Genomic DNA, 22951 nt, shown 5'->3' with positions numbered 1-22951 from the left:
CGCGCTGCGCTGGCCACTTCAGGTCCCTTGGATCGGCGACCGGAGGCTCTTCCCGGCCGGGCCGTCCCGGCCACGGCGCTCGAGCTGCACAGAAGTTGGGGAGAGTCGCCGTCTCCATGGGTCCGCGAACACTGGGTCTTTTTGTTTTCTCTTATCCTTTTGCGCTCGTCATTAGCACTTCTTTTGTCAAATTAAACCCGAGAATGTGTCCTTGATGCTAATGCCAAAGGATTTTTTTAAAAACTATTTTCTTGAGGTATAATTCACATGTAAAAGATGTACATACTTATACGACTCGACGAGTGGGAATAAGTATACGCCCCTCAAGTTCATCACCACTGAGGCCATAAACAGTTATCATCTCCTGGAGTCTCCTCCTTAGCCCCATCATGTCCTTGCTTTCGTTCCCGGTTTTACTAATTGGAATCTTCTTGGCGAGTGGAGCTCAAGGTTTAACCTTGCCCCTGCGACACAGCTGAGAAAGGCTGACAGCCCACCCACCCTGCCGCCCACTGGGACTTCCATCCCGCTGAGCCGAAGGCGAGGGGAGATGGCTCGGTGCCACCCGCTTCTAGCACATTGCCTTGAATGTTTCATTCACTCTATGCGCTTAGGACAATTTTCAGACCTTAACCGGGTGTTTTAAAATACTTGTCCGTTTTGGTGCTTTTATGCTGCCACGTGGAACCTACTCTTTTCTGAACTATAACTTTGAGTTATTTTCTTACTGGCTGTTCTACAGATTATAATACACATTTTAATTTACCAGTCTTTGGATTAATATTAATTTGGTAAAGCTACGATATCATATTTCCCTGCCCCAACTTCATACAATTTTTGTCGCACATATCGTATATAAATTCAACAAGTGTAATTGCTTTATGTCTAATAGAATATACATTTATATGGTTCCTCATAAAAATCAACCGTTTGTTGTTTCCATTATTTCTTCCAGTGGATTTGAGTTACTGATACCATTTCCTTTCAGCCTCTAGGGCTGTCTTTTAACTCTTTTCAGGTAAGAGGCCAGCAATAAACTTTGTCTGGGAATGCCTTTATTTTGCAGGATAGTTTTGCTGGATATGGAATCCTTGACTGACAGATACTGTTCTTCCCATACTTCAAATATGTCATCCTCTGCCTTCTGGCCTCACGGTTTCTGGTAAGTGAACTATAAATTATATTGCTCTTCTATATGAGATAAACCATTTTCTTATTGCTTTCAAGATTTTCCCAAGTTTGACTGTAAAATATCTAGGTGTAGTTCTCTTTGTTTATCCTAGATTTTACCAAAGTTCTTGGATCTGTAGGTGGATCTTTTTTTGGGGGGTCAAATTTAGTAAGTTTCCAGCTATTATTTTCCCAAATTATATATGCCCTCCCCCTCCCCCCTGACTCTCATTACATGTGCTGGTATGCTCAGTGCTGTCTCGCAGAGTTCAGAATGAAGCTTGCTGACAATGAAATATGGCCTTCTCTTTTAGAAGCATTTACATTTTTCCCCCCGATTCCATTTAATTTTTACACCTTAGCTCACTGGCTACGAGTCAAATACATGGTATTATATTCTTTTAGAAACATTAAGAATAGTTTTCAGGTTTTTGTTCTGCACACGTAGGAACATAAGAGATGACGATAAAGTGAAACAGTAATAAATGTCCTGATGTGAAATGAAATCACTTCTAGTTGCAAGACCTCTCTTCATATATAGTGATTAAAGGGGAAAATGAGGAAGTAAGAGGGGAATAGTTTTCCTCCTGAGAAACAAATAATGTCTGTAAAACCTGAAATGTGATCTTTGATGAAAAGCCAAACGCACTATCAACAGGGGTCATGATGAGTGACGTGGAGACAGCCTCAGAGGCTGTCTAAGGGTGCCAGATCTCATAGGGATTTCAAATGCTTTTTTGGCTATACTTTTGAACATATGAGCATTTAAAAAGAATGGCACTACATCAACTAAAGGACAACCAATAAATATAATTAGTTCTTCATTAACACAATAAGCAACAACAATCAGTCAAGTACTTTCCTAATATAGTCGAATGATGACCTTAATTTTCATTTACATTCATTGGCAAATGTTTAACTCCCAAACAATGCACAGCACAGAAACAAGAAAAAATGTCTTAAGTCTAGTTATTTTGATAGGTTTTTCTAATATACATAATTATCAACAATTTATTATAAAAACCTACATATACAATTAAATACTTTATCAAAAGTCTTTTAAAATAGAATCAGAATGAAATGTGTAGAAAGAGACATTTCCAAGTCACAGCAGTTACTACTGTTACAATATTTAATCATTTTTACAATGTCGGCCGGTCCATTTCAATTAAGTCCTGTCTCAGAACTATCACAATCTCGCTGAATTTCATTCAGAGCAAAAGCAAGTCGCTTGATTTTCGCTTCCATTGCTTTTTTGTTCTTGCATGTTTCTTGCAGAAGTTCACGCATTTCTTCTTCAACCTGATGAACCTAAATAAAAATTTCTTAAATTTAAAAAATGCATTCTGAAAAAAGTCCTTTTTCTTATGCATTTTGCAATCTGTGACATTTATTTAAAGCCATGAGGTTACTGAAATGTAACTAGTTCAGATACTATCGGGGGAAATGATGGCCACGCAGCATACAGAGAACTTACGCGCGTTACCTCTCCCCACAGGTTCCTGTGATAAACACACGGCGATTTCCTGACACTGCTTTAGAGCTTAGAAAATTTGTTCGAGGTTGTGCAGCTTCTCAGCGGCACATCTGGACAGAAGCCCAGCCTCTGACTCCACCCTCCCACTGCCCTGTGCCGCCACGGTCACCTTCGACACGGTCCCTTCCAGACCCTCCAGCCTGCAGCAGCCTCCCCCCGCCCCCGATCCCCTCCTGGGGACCCTACTGCATTCTCAGGTCGCGGTGCTGGCTAGGGACGACCGCCTCTGCCTTCCTGAGCGACCACCGTATCCTCAGTCCTCCGTCCTCCTCGGAGTCTCTGTGTCTGATACTGTCACCTCCTGCTTGACACCCTCTGTCCGGTGACGCGACAGTCCCGACGGCACCAGCAATCTGACCGTCCCTTTCTGCTCACTCCCCTCAGCCTACTCTCTAGGACAGACTAGACTCTCTCTCAGAAGGCTGATCTCTCTCCTGATTTAAATGACCATCGCTACACGAGGCCTCGCGATTTCTTCCCTTGTTATCACGTTTAAGCTCTGGTGCCATTTCTCTCGCTCCCGACAGACATGTCCCTGCGATGTCACACTGGACTGGCAGCAGGTCCGCCATGGAACCCAGGACGTCCTTCCAGCTCAGGGCCCAACTTCACACTTTAGTTAGTGGTCCCCGCGGGGCCTGGAGAACACGCGGGAGATTTTAGATAAAACGTCTGAAACCTCTGTGGACTTGAAACAAAGAGCTGAATTGGGACGAGTCACGCTTCCTCCTCCACTGTGACTGCTGCCCAGCCCCAGCCCCAGCCCCAGCCCGCCGCCCTCCAGGGCAGGTGGCCTCCTGAAGGCGGTGTCGCGTGGTCACAGGCCTGTGGCAGTCGGGGCGAGGAGCGCTGGTTCCCTTCTGCCGCTGAACTCGCTCCCGGCTGCTGCTCTGACCCGTCTTGCAGGGCGCAGGCGGCCCCCCTTCTCCGCGGGGGACGCGGTCCCCTGAAACCGCAGACAGCAGCGAACCCTGCACGTTACGCCTTTTCCTGTGCGCAGCTCCCCATGGTGACGCCTGCGAGTTCGGCAGAGGCCGCCCACGGCGCGCCGGACGACCACGCTGGCAGCTCGGCGCGCGGCCTCTCGCTCCTTCTCGTCTCACTGTGCTGTGCTCACCCTTCTCGCTCTTGTCATGACGAGGGACGATATAACAACGCCAAACCTACTCCCGAGTCTGCGCGGCCCTCACGGGCAGCGCGTGGCTTGGTGTCGCTGGTCTCGGGGGGGCGGGTCCCTCGCTGCAGCCCTGGCACAGGCCTGATGCTTTCCGCTGCAACGCGCTGCCGTCAGTCAAAACGTGTTTTCTGTTCGTGTCTTCTGCCCACAAACTTAACGCCTTTTCCATCTTCACCAAGCACGTGTCACGCACTGTGGCCGTGACCTTCGCAGCCTGAGGTGCGACAGCAAAACCAGCACGAACCTTTCTCCTCCTTCCCGATTTCACGGCAGCGGATTCGCTCTGACCGCAGACCTCGGCGGCCTCAGCGCGTGGTCTCCTTTATTCAGTCCAGAACGCTCACCTGTGCACTTAGAGGGGCGCCGTCCGGCTCTCTGCCAGCATCTCTATTCTTGCGCTTTGGGGCCAGCACTCAAATCAACGTTACTTAAACACAAAGCCTGTGAGACCGAGACAGTCCCTCTGACCACGGGGACAGTGACTACCAGACGGGGAGCACGGAGTGTGGAGACGCTGGACGGAGGGTGACTGGCGTCCGGGGCAGGACGGGGTGCGAGGGGTTCCCCCACACTCAGAATGGCGCACGACTGAAAACTTAACCACTTGCTGAGTTTTCAAAATATCTGCTCTGACCCCAAACTCTGAATGGAAACTTCAGGGGGCTGCATGCACGTGTACTGTTAGAAAGCTGCACGGGTGATTCTGAGTTCTGCCCCCCACTCGGCATCGCTCTACACTCATTCCTCTGTCAGTGATGTTAAAATACACTCGATAGCCCTGAACCCGAATTATAATAAAGCACCGCGCCCTGGGAACTGCTCCGCGGCAGTGTTGACCGCGCTGACCGTGTTCACATGCGCGCCCTGCCTGTGTGCAGCCGACGGGCTTGCGGCCGAGACGGGAATGCTGATCCGGAGGTGGCGGCGCGGGCGCACACTGGCCTCGAAGTTACAATTCTGCGTTTGGCAGAATTACATCCTGCTAGCAACCTGAGCACCACCGCCGTCTGGCCTGGCTTCACGGCCGCCTCGGCAACGTCTTCGTATCTACCTGGCCATTAAATCATGCTGCCTTTTATAGTAATAATTTTCAATTTATTTAGCTGTAACAATTCAGTGCTGATAAATACATTTTACTTACAGTACCTTTAGGTTTGCAGAATCGATATATTTCTGCTTTTCACTTGCCATTTTTATGATTTCAGCTTGGTGAGCTTCGACAATTGCGTCGACTTGTTTTTTAAAGGCATCGTCCATACTATGAAGCTTCTCTAGCGTATCCCTTAAAAAAAAGAGAACAAAACCATGTGACTATGTGCATAAAACTCAGGGGTCTTTTAGGTTTAGATGGCAGTTCTCACATTCACACTTCAGTGGCGGCATAACGCCATGAAGCAGCGAAAGGCTGTGTGGGGTGACTGGACGCAGGCGGGTCCATCAGCCAGCAGTCTCGAGTCTCGTCGGACAGGGGGATGCCGTCCACGGAAGTTTGGTACGTTTTCGCCCTCTGAAAGTTCAAGTACTCTGATTCCATTTATTCTGAGCCTAAGGTTTGTCTTACAAGCACCTCCACAGCTGACTGCTGTCAGCATCTTTTTCTCCGAGTAGGTGAAGTGTGACAGTAACTTGTTTATGAACAGGTAGGTCTGACTTCTCCATGTTAATGCTTAACAGATAAAAACCCTACGTTAATAAACACATTTAACAGTATCTGCAAAATTTTAGTGCTAGAAGTTTCTTAGAGGCAAAACGCCATTTCCTTTACGTTAACACATTTTCTTCCCTTTCTTTAAAATCGGCTCTTGCCGTCAGCGTGTCAGGTCGGCTGTGTCTCCGGGGGCCCGTGTCCCTCCTTAAGTCACAGGCAGCAGCCCCAATACCAGCAGCCGCTTCGGTAAGCACGGCGATGAGCGAGCGTCACGCAGCACCTGCTGTCAGGCGCTGCGCTCATACGTAAATACGCACAACGCGGAACCCGTCAAACGCCGACGGCGGAACCACGGTCTTCATTTTGTGGACTGAATGAAGGAATAGAAAGCAAACACCTGGCGAATGACGACGCCCGACACGTTTCCAGCCTCCCCCTGCCCCCTCCACACCCCACCGCCCAGGCCCGGCCCCTCCAGACGCCCGCGTGCCGCAGCCTCGTGCTTACTTCTGTAGTTCGATGCTTTTGTCCCTTTCCGCCTTCAGTGTCCGTTCCTTGTTGTCGAATTTTTCTTTCGCTTCCTTCACTTGCATCTCGAGGTTACTCAGAAGCTCCCCCTTATCGCGCCACTTCTGGTTCAGGGCACTAGCACGAGAAGGCATGGTCTCAGAAGCGCACCACAAGAGGCAGCCGCGTTTCACTTCTCGACGCGAAGGGCCGCGCGGTACCTGTAGGCTTCTCTAATCTCTTCGAGTTCCAGCTCCTTCGCTCGCAACTGCTGTTTCAGCTTTTCTTTTCTCTCGTTGTGTCTTTCCAGTTTCTCGATGATGTCGTCCAGTTGCGAAGACTTTTCTTCAAGCTGTTCTTGAGTGCACTTCTGAATTTCGGTGATCTTTTCCTGTAACGTTTTGATTTGTTCCTCTCTTTCCTGTAAACACTTTGAAAAAATCATCAGTAGTTTATTAATCCTAAATGCCTCATTTCCTAATTATAGTTTAAAAGTATTATAAAAACTACAAATTAAAAATCACATGTTCAATGAGCGTCTTAGAACGGATTTACAGGACGTTGTTTATTGCAGCCCATAGAAACGTCTCTACTACGTTAAGTGCTAGTAAGAAAAAAACCGTCCCACTTACACGTCACGTCAGTGAGTTAGTAATTGTTAGTCGCACAGAGGGAGTCGGAGGGAAGGAAGACAGCAGCACGATGCAAATTTCCAATAACCTAACTTTGCTCTGAGAAGGATCGATGTTTTCATGACAAAACAAACCAACTCTAAGGGGCTGAGAGCAACACAGTGACTTTGCTCTGAGAAGGATCGATGTTTTCATGACAAACCAAACTCTAAGGGGCTGAGAGACCGATGCTGCCTGCGGATATAATGGCAGAAATCGAACTATCTCTACTGTGGTAGGCACAAGTGGTTTCTGCATCAGAGCGAGAAAATACTTTACAGTATGGTTTTCATCTGTTAAAAGGTCACGTGCAAACAGGCTTTCCAGCCCCCGAACTTCCTTTCCCTGTCTTCTGGGCTGCGCCTGACTGTCCGACATTTGTGTCCTACGCACCAGAGATCGAGGCCCCCGGTGGCGCTGCGAACGCCTGCAGGTTCGCGGCCTCGCATGGCTGGCTCATCCCACGGCACGCCCGGCCGGTGTGCTGGCCGGTGTGCTCTCGGGCGCCGTGGGGACGTCTGGGACAGCCCCGTGCACACCGGCATCAGGCTGCAGGTCAGGAAAGAGGGAGGTGGCGGTCTTTGTTTGTGCCCGGGTTCGTCCCCGTGCTTTTTTCCTTTTGGGAAGAAGATGGAGGCAAATACTAGAGAAATCTAACTTAAGTTCGGATTCTTGAGTATTACACAGGATGTGGTTCAATTCCTCAGTGTGTTTAGATCTAAAAATGCTCAGCAAAGACAGTCTTTTAATCTTGACCGACATTTGCATAAAAGTCATAAATTATTTATTTGTAGGTCTCTCTGAAATACTTGACTCATATTATCAGGAATCCACAAAAGCTGTAAGAGAATCTTATGAAAGAACCCTATTAATAAAAAGAACAACACTGTAGCTTCGGAGTCTTGTGACCCACACGTACTGAAAAGTCAAAATAATACGCGGGGAGGAAAAGAGATTTTCAAAAAATTTGTTTCTGAATTCCACAGTCAGAAGCTAACCATAGAATCTACTTAACCGAAGACATTAAATTCCAAATTTTGTAGATTAAAGCGTCGTTATCTCCTTAAGCTATCAGCTGTGTGGAATTCACCACTGGAGGCTCTGTCTAGCCACCGTTGTGTTTTACGTGGTTGGCAGGAAAGCACCATTAATGCTCGTGTCTTCACGGCCGACACGATGCTCCTTAACACATTAAATTGTGGGAAGACAATGCTGCGTTGAAAACCTAAAAATTATTTTTAGCAAAAATCTAAAACTAAAATCCGATTTTTGGCTCCATCATGTCATTCATTAATGGTCATTTCCCCCCGACTCTGCTCAGATTGACAAGGCAGTAGTCTCACTGTGCAAGGAGCTATGCCACACACAGTGCATTGTACTAATGGACCACCTGCTCTGCCTTCTGAAATTTAAATGCAGATAACTAGTCTGTTTCATTTTTACCTTAACTCAAAAGAAAATGAGCTTGACTAGATTTTTAAAAGAAGAAAAAAGGTTTACTGCTAAAAATTTTCACTAATTTTTAATGCTGTGTGGCATGTATGATATGTTTGAAATTTTGGATACGATGAAACCAAATTTTCAATGGAGTCACCACCGGCATCATTGAGCCGGGTCACGGAGCTCAAGCGCTCCAGCCCAAACCCGGCTACAGACGCAGCAGCGGGTGGGACCTGCTTATCTTCCGAACCTGACGAAGTTAAGCTCTCAAAGTTTCTTAAAAGTGACTAAAGAAAAAAAAAAATCAAACCTTAGTAGTTACAATTCCTCTAAAGAATGCGTTCCTAACTTTATGCGTGACAATCACATTTAGAAGCTTCTTAACCTTTTTTTTTTTAAGAGATAATCCCTATAGGAAAATTTTGAAATTTAAATTTGATTCAGTGTTCAATTGTCAGAAAATCTCTCTGGAGAATTTTTAGGTAATATGCTTTGAAACAAGTGACCCTGTGAGTTCCCTCTGAGACATGCTGAACTGAAGAAGAGGGTCAAAATGGTGTCCCCTGGGAATGAGCGTGCAATGCGTCTCTTACAATCCACTCACAAACCTTCAGGCATAGTAGAGTAGGTTTTGCATCATTTTGAGAAGTGATTTAGTAACATTGGGAGATACGGTGCTTAAAGAGGGGTATTTTAACATAGAAAATGTTAACTTTCTTGCGATTCTTAACCCTTCATCAACACTATTTCCAGTTATTCCAAAGGGTCATAATAATGTGCCCCATAAAATATTCAAGTAAAAGTAATTTCAAGATAATAAACGAAATGTTAAAGGCGAAGGGGTGACTATCGTAAAAGCCCATGACAACCTGTCCCAAATTCCATGGCAGTTGAGAACCATCGTGACAAATGTTTATTGGATGCTTCCATCCAGATTTTTAAACCTGCTACATGTCCTTTTCCCAAAATAAAATGTCGCACTTACGACTTTTAACTTCGTGATGGTCTCAGTTTGGTCTTCTATGATTTTGCACTTAATCCTTAACGTGTCACTGTCACGCTCATTCGTCTTCCGCAGACATTCGTTCTCTCTGCATAAACTTTCAATTTGAGCCTCTAGTTTCCCACGATTTTGAGCCAGACAGGATCCTAAGAAACAAAAATCACCAGTAACGAACTTTGAAAGACCACGGAGGATTTGTACTTGAAGATGATCTCATTTAACAATATAGTAAACACAGAGACAGAGACTGAAGAAATGAAATGCGTAATGGCGCCACGTGAGAGGAGAGGGGACGAGAACAGGCCTTCCGAACGCCACGGCTGTCTGGACACTGACACCACAGACCAGGAGCCAGCAACGCAGGCACGGGCTGCGCCGCCGGGCAGGCCCGGGCACCCAGCGAAACCGTACGGACCGCGGCCGCGCCGCACGAGACCACAGCCCGCTGCTCGCGACCGGAAAGCGTCTGTCGCGGCCACAGATCGGAGTTCGTCTCTTGCTTCGCGGTGACCGGAACGGTGACCGGAACGAGACGGAGCTCTCTCCCTCCGCGTTTCTGCACAGGCAGCGAGGGGAGCTGCCAGCATCGGCCGGCAAGGCCGGGGCGCCGCTCGCTGCACAGGACGGAACTGTGCTCAACACCCTGTTTGGCTGCAGCGCCGTGAAAGCGCGTTTCAGAAGGGAACCGGGTCGCACAGGGAGGAGACGGCGGCGGAAGCGGCGGAGCCACAGCTGCGCGGCTGATGCGGGGACGGCTCCCTCCTGCCGGCTCGCGCGGTGTCACCGTGTCTCGGGGTGGCCCGAGGGCTGAGCCCTTCCCTTTCTCTCCAACATTTAGAAAAACGGGAACTTTCCCGTTGAGAATGTGAGGATTTTACCTTGTTGTGCCAGCTCGTGGCCCCACACTTTTCTTTCTGTCCTTAAACCGTAGATTAGCGACTCCTTGGCTGCTAGCTCCGAAATCAGCTGGACCTTTTCATGCTTGAGCAGCTCTATCTGGATGCTCTTCTGCTTGTCATCTTCGATCAAAATTTCAAGAGTGTTGATTTGATTCTGTTTACTCCCCAAAAACATTGAAAAAATGTGAAATAATTATTAAAGTGCTTTATTTTCTACTTCTTCATTTTATGAGAAAAGTGTTAAACAAATACAAAGTAAATGTTTCTCAGTCTCACATCAGAAAAAGTTTTAATTTTACTAACTAAAGATACACGTGGGCCAGGAAATGAAAAGTCAGACTGTGCGAGGCCACTCCTTAAACACTCTGAATGTCTGCACCTGGGACACTCACAACTCCTTACCAAGCATCTACACCGGCATCTGAAGCTCACCTGTGGGAAGTAGGTTCCCTTGGGCAAAATATCACTCATGCTTAAAATGGACACAACAGCAATAAAGAAATTAATTGAAAAATCACAATGGGTAGACATATCTATAAAAACCCCCATTACCATAAAATTAGTATCAGGAATTCAAATGCTATTTCCTAAAATCATGACGATGCACTTTGTCACGATGTCTCACCTGTAAATTTGCTGTGGTTTCCTGTTTCAGTTTGGAAACTTCGGCGAGTTTTGTTTTCTGTTCCTTCACTATGCAGGTGAGGTCTTTGATCAGAGAGGAAGACTCATTTTCTTTCCGCTGAGCCCAAACAAGAGCGTACTTGCTCTTTGCTAACTCGGTGGCAACGTTTTCAAAACCGTCTTTAACCTACATTTCAAAATTGCATTATAAATAGCACTTCTCTAAAAACGTAGAAAGCATTTCTGGAAACAGCTCACGTCTCATTTTTAGAATCAGAGTTTAGCCAAAGCATAAAATGCACGGGTAATGGCTCTGCAGGCCAGGCCGCGTGGTCTGTGCTGCGAGCACTCGACTCTGCTGTGGTGACACAAAAGGAACCCCCGAGAAGAGTAAACACGAGCGTGGCTGTGTTCCGATAAAACTACAAAACCCGGCTGAGGGCCAAAGGTGCCAGTCCCCGCGGCACACTGCGTGGTGACAGGACTGGGCCGGACTCCCAGCCCCCGCCCCGGCGCCGCCTCGGGCCGCGTGGTCTGTGCTGCGAGCACTCGACTCTGCTGTGGTGACACAAAAGGAACCCCCGAGAAGAGTAAACACGAGCATGGCTGTGTTCCGATAAAACTACAAAACCCGGCTGAGGGCCAAAGGTGCCAGTCCCCGCGGCACACTGCGTGGTGACAGGACTGGGCCGGACTCCCAGCCCCCGCCCCGGCGCCGCCTCGCCGGCTGCTCAGCTTCTGCAGCGGCCCTGGACAGCAGCCCTGGACGGCAGCCCTGGACGGCGGCCGCGACCGCCTGAGGGAAGTGCGGCTCCGAGGCTTAAACGACCTGCCGGAGCTCACCGTGCAGAGCAGACAGAGCCAGAACCGTCAAACGCACGTCTCTGCCGTCCCCCACCTCGCGGACTGTTTTCGACAAACAGCTATGCGCACCCTTACGTCTTACATCTCTAAACCTTTTGGCTTCGACGGTGAGCGCGAAGCGGAACTCGTTCTCCAAGTCCAGGTACTGCTGGGTCAGCGCCTCCACCTTCCCTTGGTACTCCTTTATCTCCTCCTCGTGCCGCGCCTCCTCCTTAGCTACTTCCTTGGCCACGGCTTCCTGGAACTCAGCATTACTAAAAAACTCCCTTGTTTCAAGTTCTTTCCTGGAGTGAAAAGCAAATAAAAATCACAGAACTCTGTTCACCCACAAAGAAAAACCTTCAAGGTCTTTAAATAATCATTAACTACTCTATATTCTCTAATTTTAATTTAAAGCGAGCGCCTCACTGCTGGGGACAGGACAGAAAAAAACACGGGCTTGACCTGACTGCTCCGCACGATGGGGGTGGATGGGGGGCCGACGGGGGCTAGAGGGGCAGGCCGCAGCTTAGCCCTGGGTGGCTCGGGGGTCACCTGGCTCAGGCCACCTGCAGTTCTGCTTCACTGCACCTCCCACTCTGGCTGAGTCTCCCACACACAGTCGGAGTTGGTACTGGTGGTTGGTTCATAGAAAAGACTCAGTGACCGTGTGGAATGAGGCGGCGATCTGACACAGGGCCGCCTTTCATGTGTGACTGCATTCCTTAGAGCTCTCCACTACTTTTCTGGAATAAATCAAGCCCGTGATACGAAATCCATCATTTCCAGTTTTGGTTTCTTGAAACTAGTACAAGAAATTACAAAACATATAAAGAGCACGAAGTATAACACTTTAGAGCTCTGTGATTAATTTTCCCTGATTTTATAGCTGTCCTGCCTACATGTATGACAACTTTCCCTGGAGTATCAAAATTTAATTTACACATTACGATTTTAATTCTGTAAGGACACGAACGCAACAGGTCTGGAAACAAACACGACTGGCCCACGGCCATCACCCCGCTGGACGGGCAGGGCGGGCAGGGGAGATGCCGCCCTGCATGTCGATCTCCCTGCGGACTCACAGGCCAGTCTGGCCGCTGCCTTTTACTGGGAAGACCCCTTCGTTGGGACGCAGGCTCGCCTGCTGGTTTGCGTGCTATCTATGCCACGCTGGTGCTGCGAAGGCCCAGCCAGGCACGGCCTGCGAAGCCTCAAATTCTGAAGCCCGGTCCTTCGCAGAAAAAGCCGTGCTGACCCCCGCTTCAGAGGAATGAAGAATCCTGATTATCGGTCACCTGGAGATCTAGGAACAGTTTTCTGTATCTCGCACAACCAATTTCCGTCGGGTTTGGGGAAATGCAAACTGGCGTCATCGTTACAAGCCCGCCCGTCCGCGGGGTCGCCTGTTGTCTGGGAGCTCCCGGTGCTTTGCGGGCGAGGCGGAGGCGCCCACGGGCCTGTGCTCTCCCTAGAGCCACAGCCACCAGGCTCCGCCCTGCCAGGCGCCTGCCAGCTTTTCTGGGGAGGGGTGTGGGGAGCAGCCTCCTGACGTGGTGCTCACTTACCTGTGCTCCTCTTCCTTCAGCGACAGCAGGTCATGAAGCTGCTGCACCTGCTCCTTTTCCTGGTGAAGGGACGTCCGCAGCAGGCTGATCTCCCGGTCGGCGGCGGCGGCTTTGAGCTCTACCTCCTGGATGAGCCGCATCTGGGCGCACACACACACAATCAGGGTTCAGGCCACCATCTCGCGGCTCCCCGGAGAAACGTGCCTTCTACGGAAGAGTCTAGTGACTCTGTTCACTTTCAGACCTTACGTCACCACGACACTGTGGCGGAGAAACCGCAGCGCTGGCGGCCTACCGGCATCACAGACTCGAGGGCGAGTCCCACCCAGAAAGTACGAAAACGAGATGCCACCGGCGCCTGGGGGCCTTTGGAGGTGGCCTCTCCGGAACACAAGCTGATTGCCCTCGGTGTCCCCCCAATTCTTATGCTGCTCTGTGGGTGCTGGCGGCCTTCACTCAGAAAGAATCCCATGGGTCACATTAGTTACCAACGAAACTATTTCTGCACAGAGCCTAACACCTTTTGCATTTACTGCGTAACGACGCAGTTTCAGGACAGAAGCTGCGGGGGGGTGGGGGGTGGTGTGTGTGTGTGTGTGTGTGTGCGCGCGTGTGACTGACCCGTTAAAGCGGAGGGTACCTGTGCCGCCTGCTGCTGCCCCTTCTGCCTCTCCACTTTCTCCAACGCCTTTTCCAGGGTTCTCAGGTGTCTGATGTGGTCCTCCTGCTGATCTCTTGCTTTAATCAACTCAATCGTTAGCTTTTTAATTTCACTTTGAAGTTTGTGAACCATAACTTCCAGCTGTACTTTGGAACTTCTCTCTTTAAAAATAATGTCCTTTAGCCTAAAGCAGAAAGCAAATGTGGCTTTAAAGCACATTACCCATCAAAAAGGATAAAAACTGTAGTCAACATCAAAGGTTACAGTCGAGAGGAAGATGTGAAGTATGTTTCAAACTCTCATTGGATTAAGAAATGGCTGAGACACAGGACGTGCCTCCCCATCCCTGACACTGATGGTGAGGAGCAAGAAGGATCTACCTAGATCGCCGAAGTGTCACTCCACGTGACCTTCACTATGCAACAGGGGCCTGGCTCAGGCACAGCCCGGGCCCCCTGCGCACCCGGCCGACCGTGCCCAGCCTGACGGCCCACGCCGACGCAGCAGGAGCTCTGCTCACGCAGCAAGCTCATCTTGAGAAGAGATCACTTCAAGCTGAACGACAGCCGCACGCACTGTGACCCCACGCCAGCCGGTTCAGGAGGAGGCCTCCTAGGCCGACACCCCGCATGCGGCGGCAGCTCCAGGAGACCGGCCCCTCACCTGTCCGTGGTGAGCAGGGCCAGGCACTGGATGTCGTTCTTCTCGTTCGCCTGTTTGTGCAGCTCGTCGACATAGTCCATGAGCTTCTTTTCGGCCTGCTCGGCTTTCCACCTCTTCTCTCTCTCCTGGTCCAGCTGTTCAACTAGTACCTACGAGACGACAATGGCGTCAGGCGGCCTTGGACATGTCCTCTCGCTGCCCCGACTTCTCACTCAGAGCAGGGAGGACGACAGTCTCTCACGCCAAAGGCCACGTGAGAAGCAAACGAAATGCCGGACGCGGAGCACGCCGCCGCGCGGGCACCTGACCACTGCTCGGTAAGGGTTAGCTGCCACGACTGTCAGTGACCATTGCCACTACCTTCAAGATGAAAGCCTCTGCTTGAGAATGCGAGGAGGAAACCACCAGTGCGAAATGTTTCAAAAGCAGTCGCAGCCCTGGAAGAGCAGCGCACACTGCGATCGAAACCCGTCCCCACGAAGCGCACGGGGCGTCACAAAACGCACACATCGAACAACGCGCATCACAAATTCTTACTGACGTGGGACGGTTATGGCAAATGGTGAGGAACTCTTAAACTCTCCAACGCCTCCTACTCTGAAATCCAGGGGCCCACACCGGTTTCAGGACAGTCCATGGCGTGCGTGCGTGCGTGTGTGCGTGTCACGATTACTCTTCTGAGGGCACAGACCCCCTTACACATCTGAAAGGGTCTGAGACGTGAGGAGCCACTGCTTTAGGAAGTAAGTTTGAAAATTTAGACCTGTTTCCTCCTCCAAAAGCACGTCACACATGATTTCACAGAAATCTGATCTCAAATAAATGTATAATTTCCATTCCTTTAAAAAGTACAAAAATTATAACATTCCAAAACATCTAGAAGCCAGGAAGGGAAAAATAAACTATCTCGTCACTCCAATAAAAATACACACAATAGTTTTTGTTCCTAAAAATATGCATTATTTTTCTGAAACTCACTACGTGTTTAAAAACTAAGACTCTTGCAATCATTTTTTCCTTAATCTCGTCTGTCCTACCCGGTAGGTGTTGTCTTCGGAGCTACTGTTGTCCACTTTAATTAGTTCTGTCTTCTGCTCTTCCGGTTCTTCTGACACATCATAGTTCGCTAACGATGACCGTACGTATAATTCTTTAAAAATAGGTTGTTTCATTTTACGGTTACCACTGCAAAGAATAAAACACAGGAAATCACCCAGAGATGCACAGCGTCTCTAATTCTCGTGCTCAGACACTCACAATCTGTCACAGCAACAGGGCCCCTCCTGCATGCACTTGGCTGACTGCGCTGACCAAGGCTGAGAAGTCACATGCTGACGTTAGGAGGACACCGCCACCACGAGCTAGCTCTGAGCAGGAAGCCAGCACTGCTGGCTTGTCTGGTGCCTCATCTGAACTTCCAAAACGGAAACAAGTACCTTATAAAGGGATTGCTGTTCTTATTGTGGTGCTTAATAGTCTGAATAGTTTTGGAATAATATGGGATTTTTGATCTTCGAGGAATTTTTCTATTACACTCTTTTCTGTGTCCATAGTCACTTTCAGAAGTCACATCTGTGTCTCTTTTAGGTCTGAGATCTTTCTCGGGAACAGTATCTATTAAAGAACTAGAAGTCTAGAATAAAAAAAACGAACAAAGTTTGTTAAAAGTTCGATTCAGTATATAAGATTAAAATTTGAAATTTCTCAAAGTACTGTAACTTGTACAAGATTAAGGGTTTATAAACCAGGTATGTTTGGAATTAAGCTCCTATGTGGCTGACTCTCTCAAGATAACAATTATAAACTCTGGACAAAATACAAACAAAATGACAAACACTATTTGGAGGGCCTAACAAGAGAAAAGGAGGCTTGTTGCAGAGGGGCGCTGACACCTGGGAAGAGAACCAGATGGGTGTTCTGGTAATTACAGTCCCAGCCTGAGAGCTATCACACTGAGCACTGTGCAGGGAGCCTCAGAACTCACGAAGAGAACCTGGGCTTTTGGGCCCGAGGAATCAGAGGACAGCACAGGGTAGATGAAGAAGCCCAGTAAAGAACAAAAGAATGGAGCGCTGCCCAAGGGACAAAGTGACAGGGAAAGTCAAAGCAAGTTCAGTGCTTGCTACAACAGAAACGTCAACACTCCCAGGAGGCCCATAACAGCACCTTGAGTCTCCACGACAGTCACAACGTCCAGAATAAAATATAAAATGCTCACGACAGGAAGAGCCAGGAAGACGTGACCAACTCTCAAGAGAAAAGGGGGTCCATGGGAACCAACCTGAGAGGGGCCGAGTGTTCAAGCAAAAAGGCCAGAACTTCAAAACAGCGATCGCAGCTGTGCTCGACGACATAAAAAGATATGCTTAGTGTGAATAGAGACAAGAAAACTCAGCTGAAAAATAGAACTTATTAAAAAAAAAAAATTTTACAACTGAACAACACATCTGCAGTAAAAACTGATTGGCTGGGCTCAACGGAAGAGTGAATGATAAAAGAAAGAATAAGTGAACGCGAAGACAATCGGGTAGAATTGATTCGATGCGTAGACGACAGAGGAAAAAGCCGGTAAGATGCGCAGAGCCTCAGAGAACTGCGGGGCAAGATCAGAAGGTCCAAGTGGAGCTGAAGAGAAAGGAGAGAGAACGGGGCAGAAACACGTTTGAAGAAATGATGCCCAAATGTCCCCAGGTGGGTAAGGACGCACATTTACGGATTTCAGTCGCTCAGAGAGGCCCGAAGCAGGAGTATGAAGCACAACGGAAGAAGTCACACTATACGGATCTGAAGAACAAGGAAAATGAGTGACAGGCAGGTTCCCTTCTCTGCCGCTGCTCCTGCAGCAGAAGCCGACGTCCGGAAGACGGACGCACACGCACGGCCCGCCGGCGCGTTAGATGCGGTGGTTTCTGGTTGGTCAGTCTGTGTGCAATTTTTACTTGAAATTTTCTTAACTACTTTTTCTTCAACAAACAAATTACTTAGAAAAATGGAAAAAATAGTTACTTCATTTAGAAGCTGTATAAATTGATCATCTAATTTCTGAAGTTTCATCTCATTCTCAAAATCGGTTTCATGATTAACTTTCTCTTGCTGAGCAGACGGACACACAGATGTAAAGGACGTCAAATCATTATCTGCTGGTGTGTTGGCGAACTGTTCCAAGGGTACCATGTCACTGATGGGTGGTGTCACTACTGGAATATTGTCAATGACCTGTGACACAGACACAAACCAAAATCCTTACAATGTACTTACTAATTAAATTCGAAGCAAAAACTTAACAGACTAGGAAAAAACACATTACTGTACCTCATCTTCACTTATGTTTAGGGGAGAATCAGAAGAAACTAAATTATCCAAGAGGCCTTCAAAGCACTGTAGACGCGATGAATTTACTTCTGACAGATTCACTGGCTCACCAAATATGTTCTTGCAATCTAGGATTCGAAGCTGTGGCAAAGTCTGGAGCATAACTGCTCTGTACCCTGGGAAACAAATCATTTCAGATGAATATGCACATTTAAAAAAAAATAAGGTTAATTATTTCTTACGTAAACTAAATTTATCGGCTAACAGATATATCACCTGAATGACAAATGTCCTGGAACACGGCTAAGTGGTATGTCACGAAAGCTACCGGGCCTCTCCCAGTAGGTGGTCGGTAACTAGAAGACGAGCGCAAGCTCCACTCCAAACCCTCCTGAGGAAGGCCAGCTACTTAAAGTCATCGCCGTGGGATGCAGCTTTCGTGAAAGTGCTTTAGAGTAAACGTGTGTGCACTCTGGCCAGGAAGCCTGACACGCCATCGTCACGTGCCACGCGACGGGTGGGGGCCAGAGCATTCTGCTGCTGAGATCCCCATTTCCCTAAATCACAGGAGACTGCGATTTTGACAGGCAGCCCACCGAGCGTTCAAGGATGTCTTTATTTTCCGTAAGTGCCATTAAATATGACAAATCTGGCAAGTTAACGTTAATTTGGTATTTAGGCTTGAAACATTTTTTGTTTAACTTTAGTTTTAAGACCAAGTAGTTAGAAATAAAAAGACCAATGAAGAACTCCAACAGAAAGGAGGTCTGGCAAATTAACATTGGAAATGTCGAGGAGAGAAGCGTCATTTTGGTAGTAAGCGGCCCTCCAGCTCTGGGCGGAGGGGGACTGCGCTGGGGAAAAGTGGAGGACAAAGGACCAGACGGCAGGAAGCAGAGGCTCTCGAGACAGGATTGTCAGGAAAAAAATCCAACTGTGGGATCGTAGAGAAAACATTAAGCTGTTTTAGAAACAAGATCTTCTTCCAAGAAAAGGGTTATTAGCCCGGAAGACTGAAATCTGTGCTGACTCTGAGGGCGACTCTCACCGTCAGGCCCACGGGGCTCCGCGGGCTGAGCGGCTGGACGGACGGGTCTCCACTTGGGGCGAGCCGTCTCGGGGCCGTGAGGAGCCCGCGCAGGTCTGCAGCGGGCAGCATGCTCGGCCCACTGTGCCTCGCCGCCGCGCGAGCCGTCAGCTCACGGAGTGGGTTCCAGGGAGGGCGGGCTGGTCGGCCTTGGCCCTGCCAACCTCGATGATGCTGGACTAGGTCCAGTGACATGTCAGCAGCATCTCCTATGTATCGTATTAAGTTTTCTTGAAAAATTCATTTATTAAAAAATAACAATACAGGCACGTGCTGTAAATTTGAAGAGTGCACAGTGAACAGTTTCGCTAACATTTCCTAATGGCCGGCTCCCTTTCTGCCCCCAGTGCATTTCCTGATCCCCGGCTAGCTGGCACTGGAGGTAGCCATTATTACCCGTTTTGGGCATTCTTGCTGTTGCGTGTGTATACCCAGCAAACACACACACACGTTGCCCTTTGCACAGAAGTGGTAGCCTGTTATATGAAACGGTTTTGCAATCTGATTGCTTTTCTTCTCTTAACAGTGTATCTTAGAGATCACGCAGCTAAGAGATTCTGTTCTTTCATCGTGGCTGCATAGTGTTATGCTATGAGAATATCACGACGTAATTTAATGTTGAGGCATTCACTTATCAAATGTAAAACTGTGTAAAGAGAATTGTTTATCTGTTCACTCTGTGTTCTTTTAACAATTCAGTTTGTCTAATAAAATAATTTGCAATTACGTTTTTTTCAGATACATAATAAAAAGTTATAAAGTTTAAGACAAATAAACGCCAGCCAGTCAAAGGAAATAAAAATCTAAACATGAACTGTTACAAAAAGCACTAACTGTTCCTACCTGGTACCCGACAGACGGGATTGTCCTCTCCATCCTTCTCCAAAATAAGGTTGGTTAGGAAGTGCAGGCCCACCACGCACTGGAGCAGGTGATGGATGCTGTCTATGCAGTTGCTGTGCAGGTCGACATACCGAAGCTTATGTCTGATGCCGTGAAGGGGTATAAAACCTGCAAAATGAAAAAATCCTTTTTGATGCCACGGCAATTTCTCCAACAGCGTAATAAAGGTTTTTATAATTCTGTTTTGAGAGGCGACGGAGCAGCGTTCAAGAGACCAGCAGCGAAGAGCTATGTCCGCAGCAGGTGTACCATTTTGCATTCTACCAGCAATGTCTGCAAGCCCTACCTGCTCCACAGCCTCACCTGCACTGTGTGCTGTAGTCTCTAAAGCTGTCTGTTCCAGCAGGTGTGATGTAGGTCTCTCTGTGGTTTTTCCTGGGCATTGGCTTAGTCACTAAGCATGACAGACGTCTCTTTTTCATGTGTTTGTTTGCCATCTGGGTATGTTCTCGGGCAGTGTCTGCTCAAATCTTTGCTTATTTTTTGGAGGTTGACCTGATCTCATCCGTTCCCTGCCCCGACAATGTAAGCCCTGTGACAACATGAACCTTACCTGTTTGTTGTTCCTTGTCATAACTATAGAAATGTTTGATACAGCGATCTTCAGTAAATACTTGAGTAAATAAATGATCTATCTTATCCAAGACACACATTTTTCAGATAAACTTCATCCACAAAAGCATATACTTTGCTCAACAGCATCCGGCAGTGACAGACCTACAGTTAACACTCAATTCTAACCCTTTTGCATCTTCCAAAAAGCTTTAAAAAATTAAAACTGTTTTTCAACATGTTGAGCTCAGTCTAACTCATCACACGTGGAAAATATTCAGCATTACAGAAGAATTAAGCACATCTACTTACCACTAAGATCGTTTATGTGGTTATAAGATAAATTCAGTCTAGTCAAATTAATTAGTGCGTCGAGTCCTAAAATAAAATAAGATAAAATAAAATAAAGCTTTAATAGGATTCGAATAAACAATTAATTGGTCATATAGTATTATACTACTAATTCAGACTGTTTGGAAGCAAATCTACAGTCTGGTAACTGTAAAATCAATTTTATTGGCATTTTGCAAAATACTTTAAAAAGACTGATAACTTTTCTAGAAAAAATTTTACATGATAAATTTTAGGTCAGTTTTCAAAAGTTTATACTATTTATTCCATTCTTTCGGGAAGAAGAAAGATGGACTTAAATCATCTTCCTTGTCCAAGTATTACACGAAAATCACTTACAAACCTTCTACTCTTGTGATCAAATTGCAGGACAAATTTAAAGTGCATAGTTTTGTGAGTGTGCTAAGCCCTTCGATTTGACTTATTTGATTAGATGACAGATCTAAATGTTGTAAATTCCAAACGTGACCAATGGCTTCGATCTTCGAGATGTTATTGCAATGAAGGTTGATGGCATGAAGGGTTGAATCTAGGGATAACTCTGATATGCTATAAAATAAAATATATATTATCACAAACAAGTAAAAGATGGACTTTGAAATCATGACCAGACAGTTAACAGTACCCCAACAGCACGCAGATGACGAGTATGGGCCCTACTCATTCCATTACAACGCCATGCCTACTCGGTGGCCTGGAAACGTCTCGTAGGGAACAGTGCTCCTTACCACTGACCAGCATTTTGGACCATTTGTACAAACAAGGAACTCACTCGAGACAGGCAAGTGACCCTAACCTGGGTGTTTCCAGCTGCTATATGCAAACGGCCATCAGCACACAGTGAAGGCGGTACTGAGACGGGCCTGGAACCCTAAGACGCGGGTTCAAGTCCGCACTCTTCCACGTTTTTGCTGTGCCGAGTAAATGGGTTAACGTTTCTGAGGCCCAGTTTCTTCTCATTTAATCCTCACCTCTCTAAGCTGTAGGTATCACAAGGATACTGAAGATCATCAGAATTAAATTACTTGCCCAGGTTCTTATAGTTATTACCTGACTGAGCTGGTATAAATCTGGATCTGGCACTGGAGTTTATAACCTTACTTCCTTCACCGTCTGCTGATTTCAAAACAAAGCACTGGGCATTGGTATTTCTAGTGCAACAGTGCCTGCCTGCCCTCCCTCCTCGAAATCTAGAATGCACCGCCTCTGAAAAGCACTCCCATTTTCATTCTCTCAATCGCTGCCACTTAAACTGAACCTCTTCTGAAGACAGAAGCTCCAGGAAAACACCTCACAGCACACAGAGTTCAGAGGAGCTGGATGGAGGCACAGTCAGGAACCGGGACACAGTGTCCCCAGCATCTGTTCCATGTTCTGTGTACTTCTGACAGAAAAAGATAACACATTTCTAAACTTCAAACTAGCAATCTCTAAATGTGACTGTCTGAAATACTTTCCTACTATCTAGCTTCTGTCATTTCCTGAACCATTATTTAGTCCACACCTTACGCTATTAACAACTGCTCTTCATGACATTCATTTTCTGATATATTCTGGCTTACAGAAATTAATATGGTGCAGATAACGTGGCACAATAGAAAAAGCAGACAGCGAATTTAGACCGAAATGGGTTTGAATTTCAACAGTCTTTCATCAGGTGCCTGAAGTTGGTAAATTATTTAGATGCTGAGCCTCAGACTTGTCATCTGTAAAATTACTACCCTGCAGAACTGCTGTGAGGATCAGTGATGACATATGTGATGTACACACACAGACTGCTCTGTAAATGACAGCTACGACTAAGTTAAACTGTACATATTCCTTTGAAAACATTCCCCTGGGGTCTCCTGACAGATTTTACAGCAGGATCTAGAACAAGATGCTTTAATAACCAGCAGCAAGGTTCGCGTAGAGGAAGGCGCGCCACAAAGGAACAGCGCGTGCAAAGGCACGGAGAAGCCTAGGATGGCCCACCCGGAGCCCAGCACGGCTAACCGGAGTGCGGGTGGAGAAGCGCCCATGAGGGCGGGCAGGGGCCGATGGGGGACGCGGAACCCAGGGCTCGCTGCGCCATGAGTAAGCTTGGGTTGCACGAACTAAATAGGGTTACGTTTAATACTTTCAAAAAGTCTACGAATATGTGCTTCGCAGCGCCCCGCGGAGGAGGAATGAGGACGGGGGCAGAGAGCGCCGAGGCAGAACCCACGGGTGCGGCAAACCCTCCTGCACGGCCGCCGCTTCGTGCCAGGGCGGGAGTGGGGACCGGAGGGAGGCGCGGCGGCCGATTCGGGGGCAAGCAAAGGACTCGCAGGCGGGAAGGGAGAGCAGGGAGGAC

The 22951-nt window shown here is 47.6% G+C and overlaps 1 protein-coding gene and 1 long non-coding RNA gene across 2 annotated transcripts; one reads left to right on the top strand and one right to left on the bottom strand.

The window, feature by feature from the left end:
* On the top strand, nucleotides 1-3749 carry LOC107196545. Its single transcript, XR_001517976.2, has 3 exons — nucleotides 1-120; nucleotides 1067-1162; nucleotides 2669-3749. It is a non-coding gene; the product is annotated as an uncharacterized LOC107196545 (long non-coding RNA).
* LRRCC1 (leucine rich repeat and coiled-coil centrosomal protein 1) lies at nucleotides 1961-22897 on the bottom strand. Its single transcript, XM_006924056.3, has 18 exons — nucleotides 20960-22897; nucleotides 20578-20643; nucleotides 19654-19821; nucleotides 17724-17899; nucleotides 17418-17627; nucleotides 15848-16044; nucleotides 15449-15596; nucleotides 14412-14560; nucleotides 13728-13932; nucleotides 13088-13227; nucleotides 11623-11824; nucleotides 10678-10863; nucleotides 10032-10206; nucleotides 9136-9299; nucleotides 6261-6469; nucleotides 6040-6177; nucleotides 5031-5166; nucleotides 1961-2481 (listed from the first exon to the last, which is right to left on the bottom strand). The coding sequence occupies exons 1-18, from the start codon at nucleotides 21219-21221 to the stop codon at nucleotides 2335-2337; spliced, it is 3078 nt and encodes a 1025-aa protein (XP_006924118.1). The 5' UTR covers nucleotides 21222-22897; the 3' UTR covers nucleotides 1961-2334.
* Nucleotides 22898-22951: the final 54 nt, after the last annotated feature.

This window comes from Pteropus alecto, unplaced genomic scaffold (genome assembly GCF_000325575.1).
Source record: "Pteropus alecto unplaced genomic scaffold, ASM32557v1 scaffold87, whole genome shotgun sequence".
Taxonomy (NCBI): domain Eukaryota; kingdom Metazoa; phylum Chordata; class Mammalia; order Chiroptera; family Pteropodidae; genus Pteropus; species Pteropus alecto.
The sequence above is the reverse complement of the archived record's forward strand: the minus strand, read 5'-3'. Positions and strand labels throughout refer to the sequence as shown.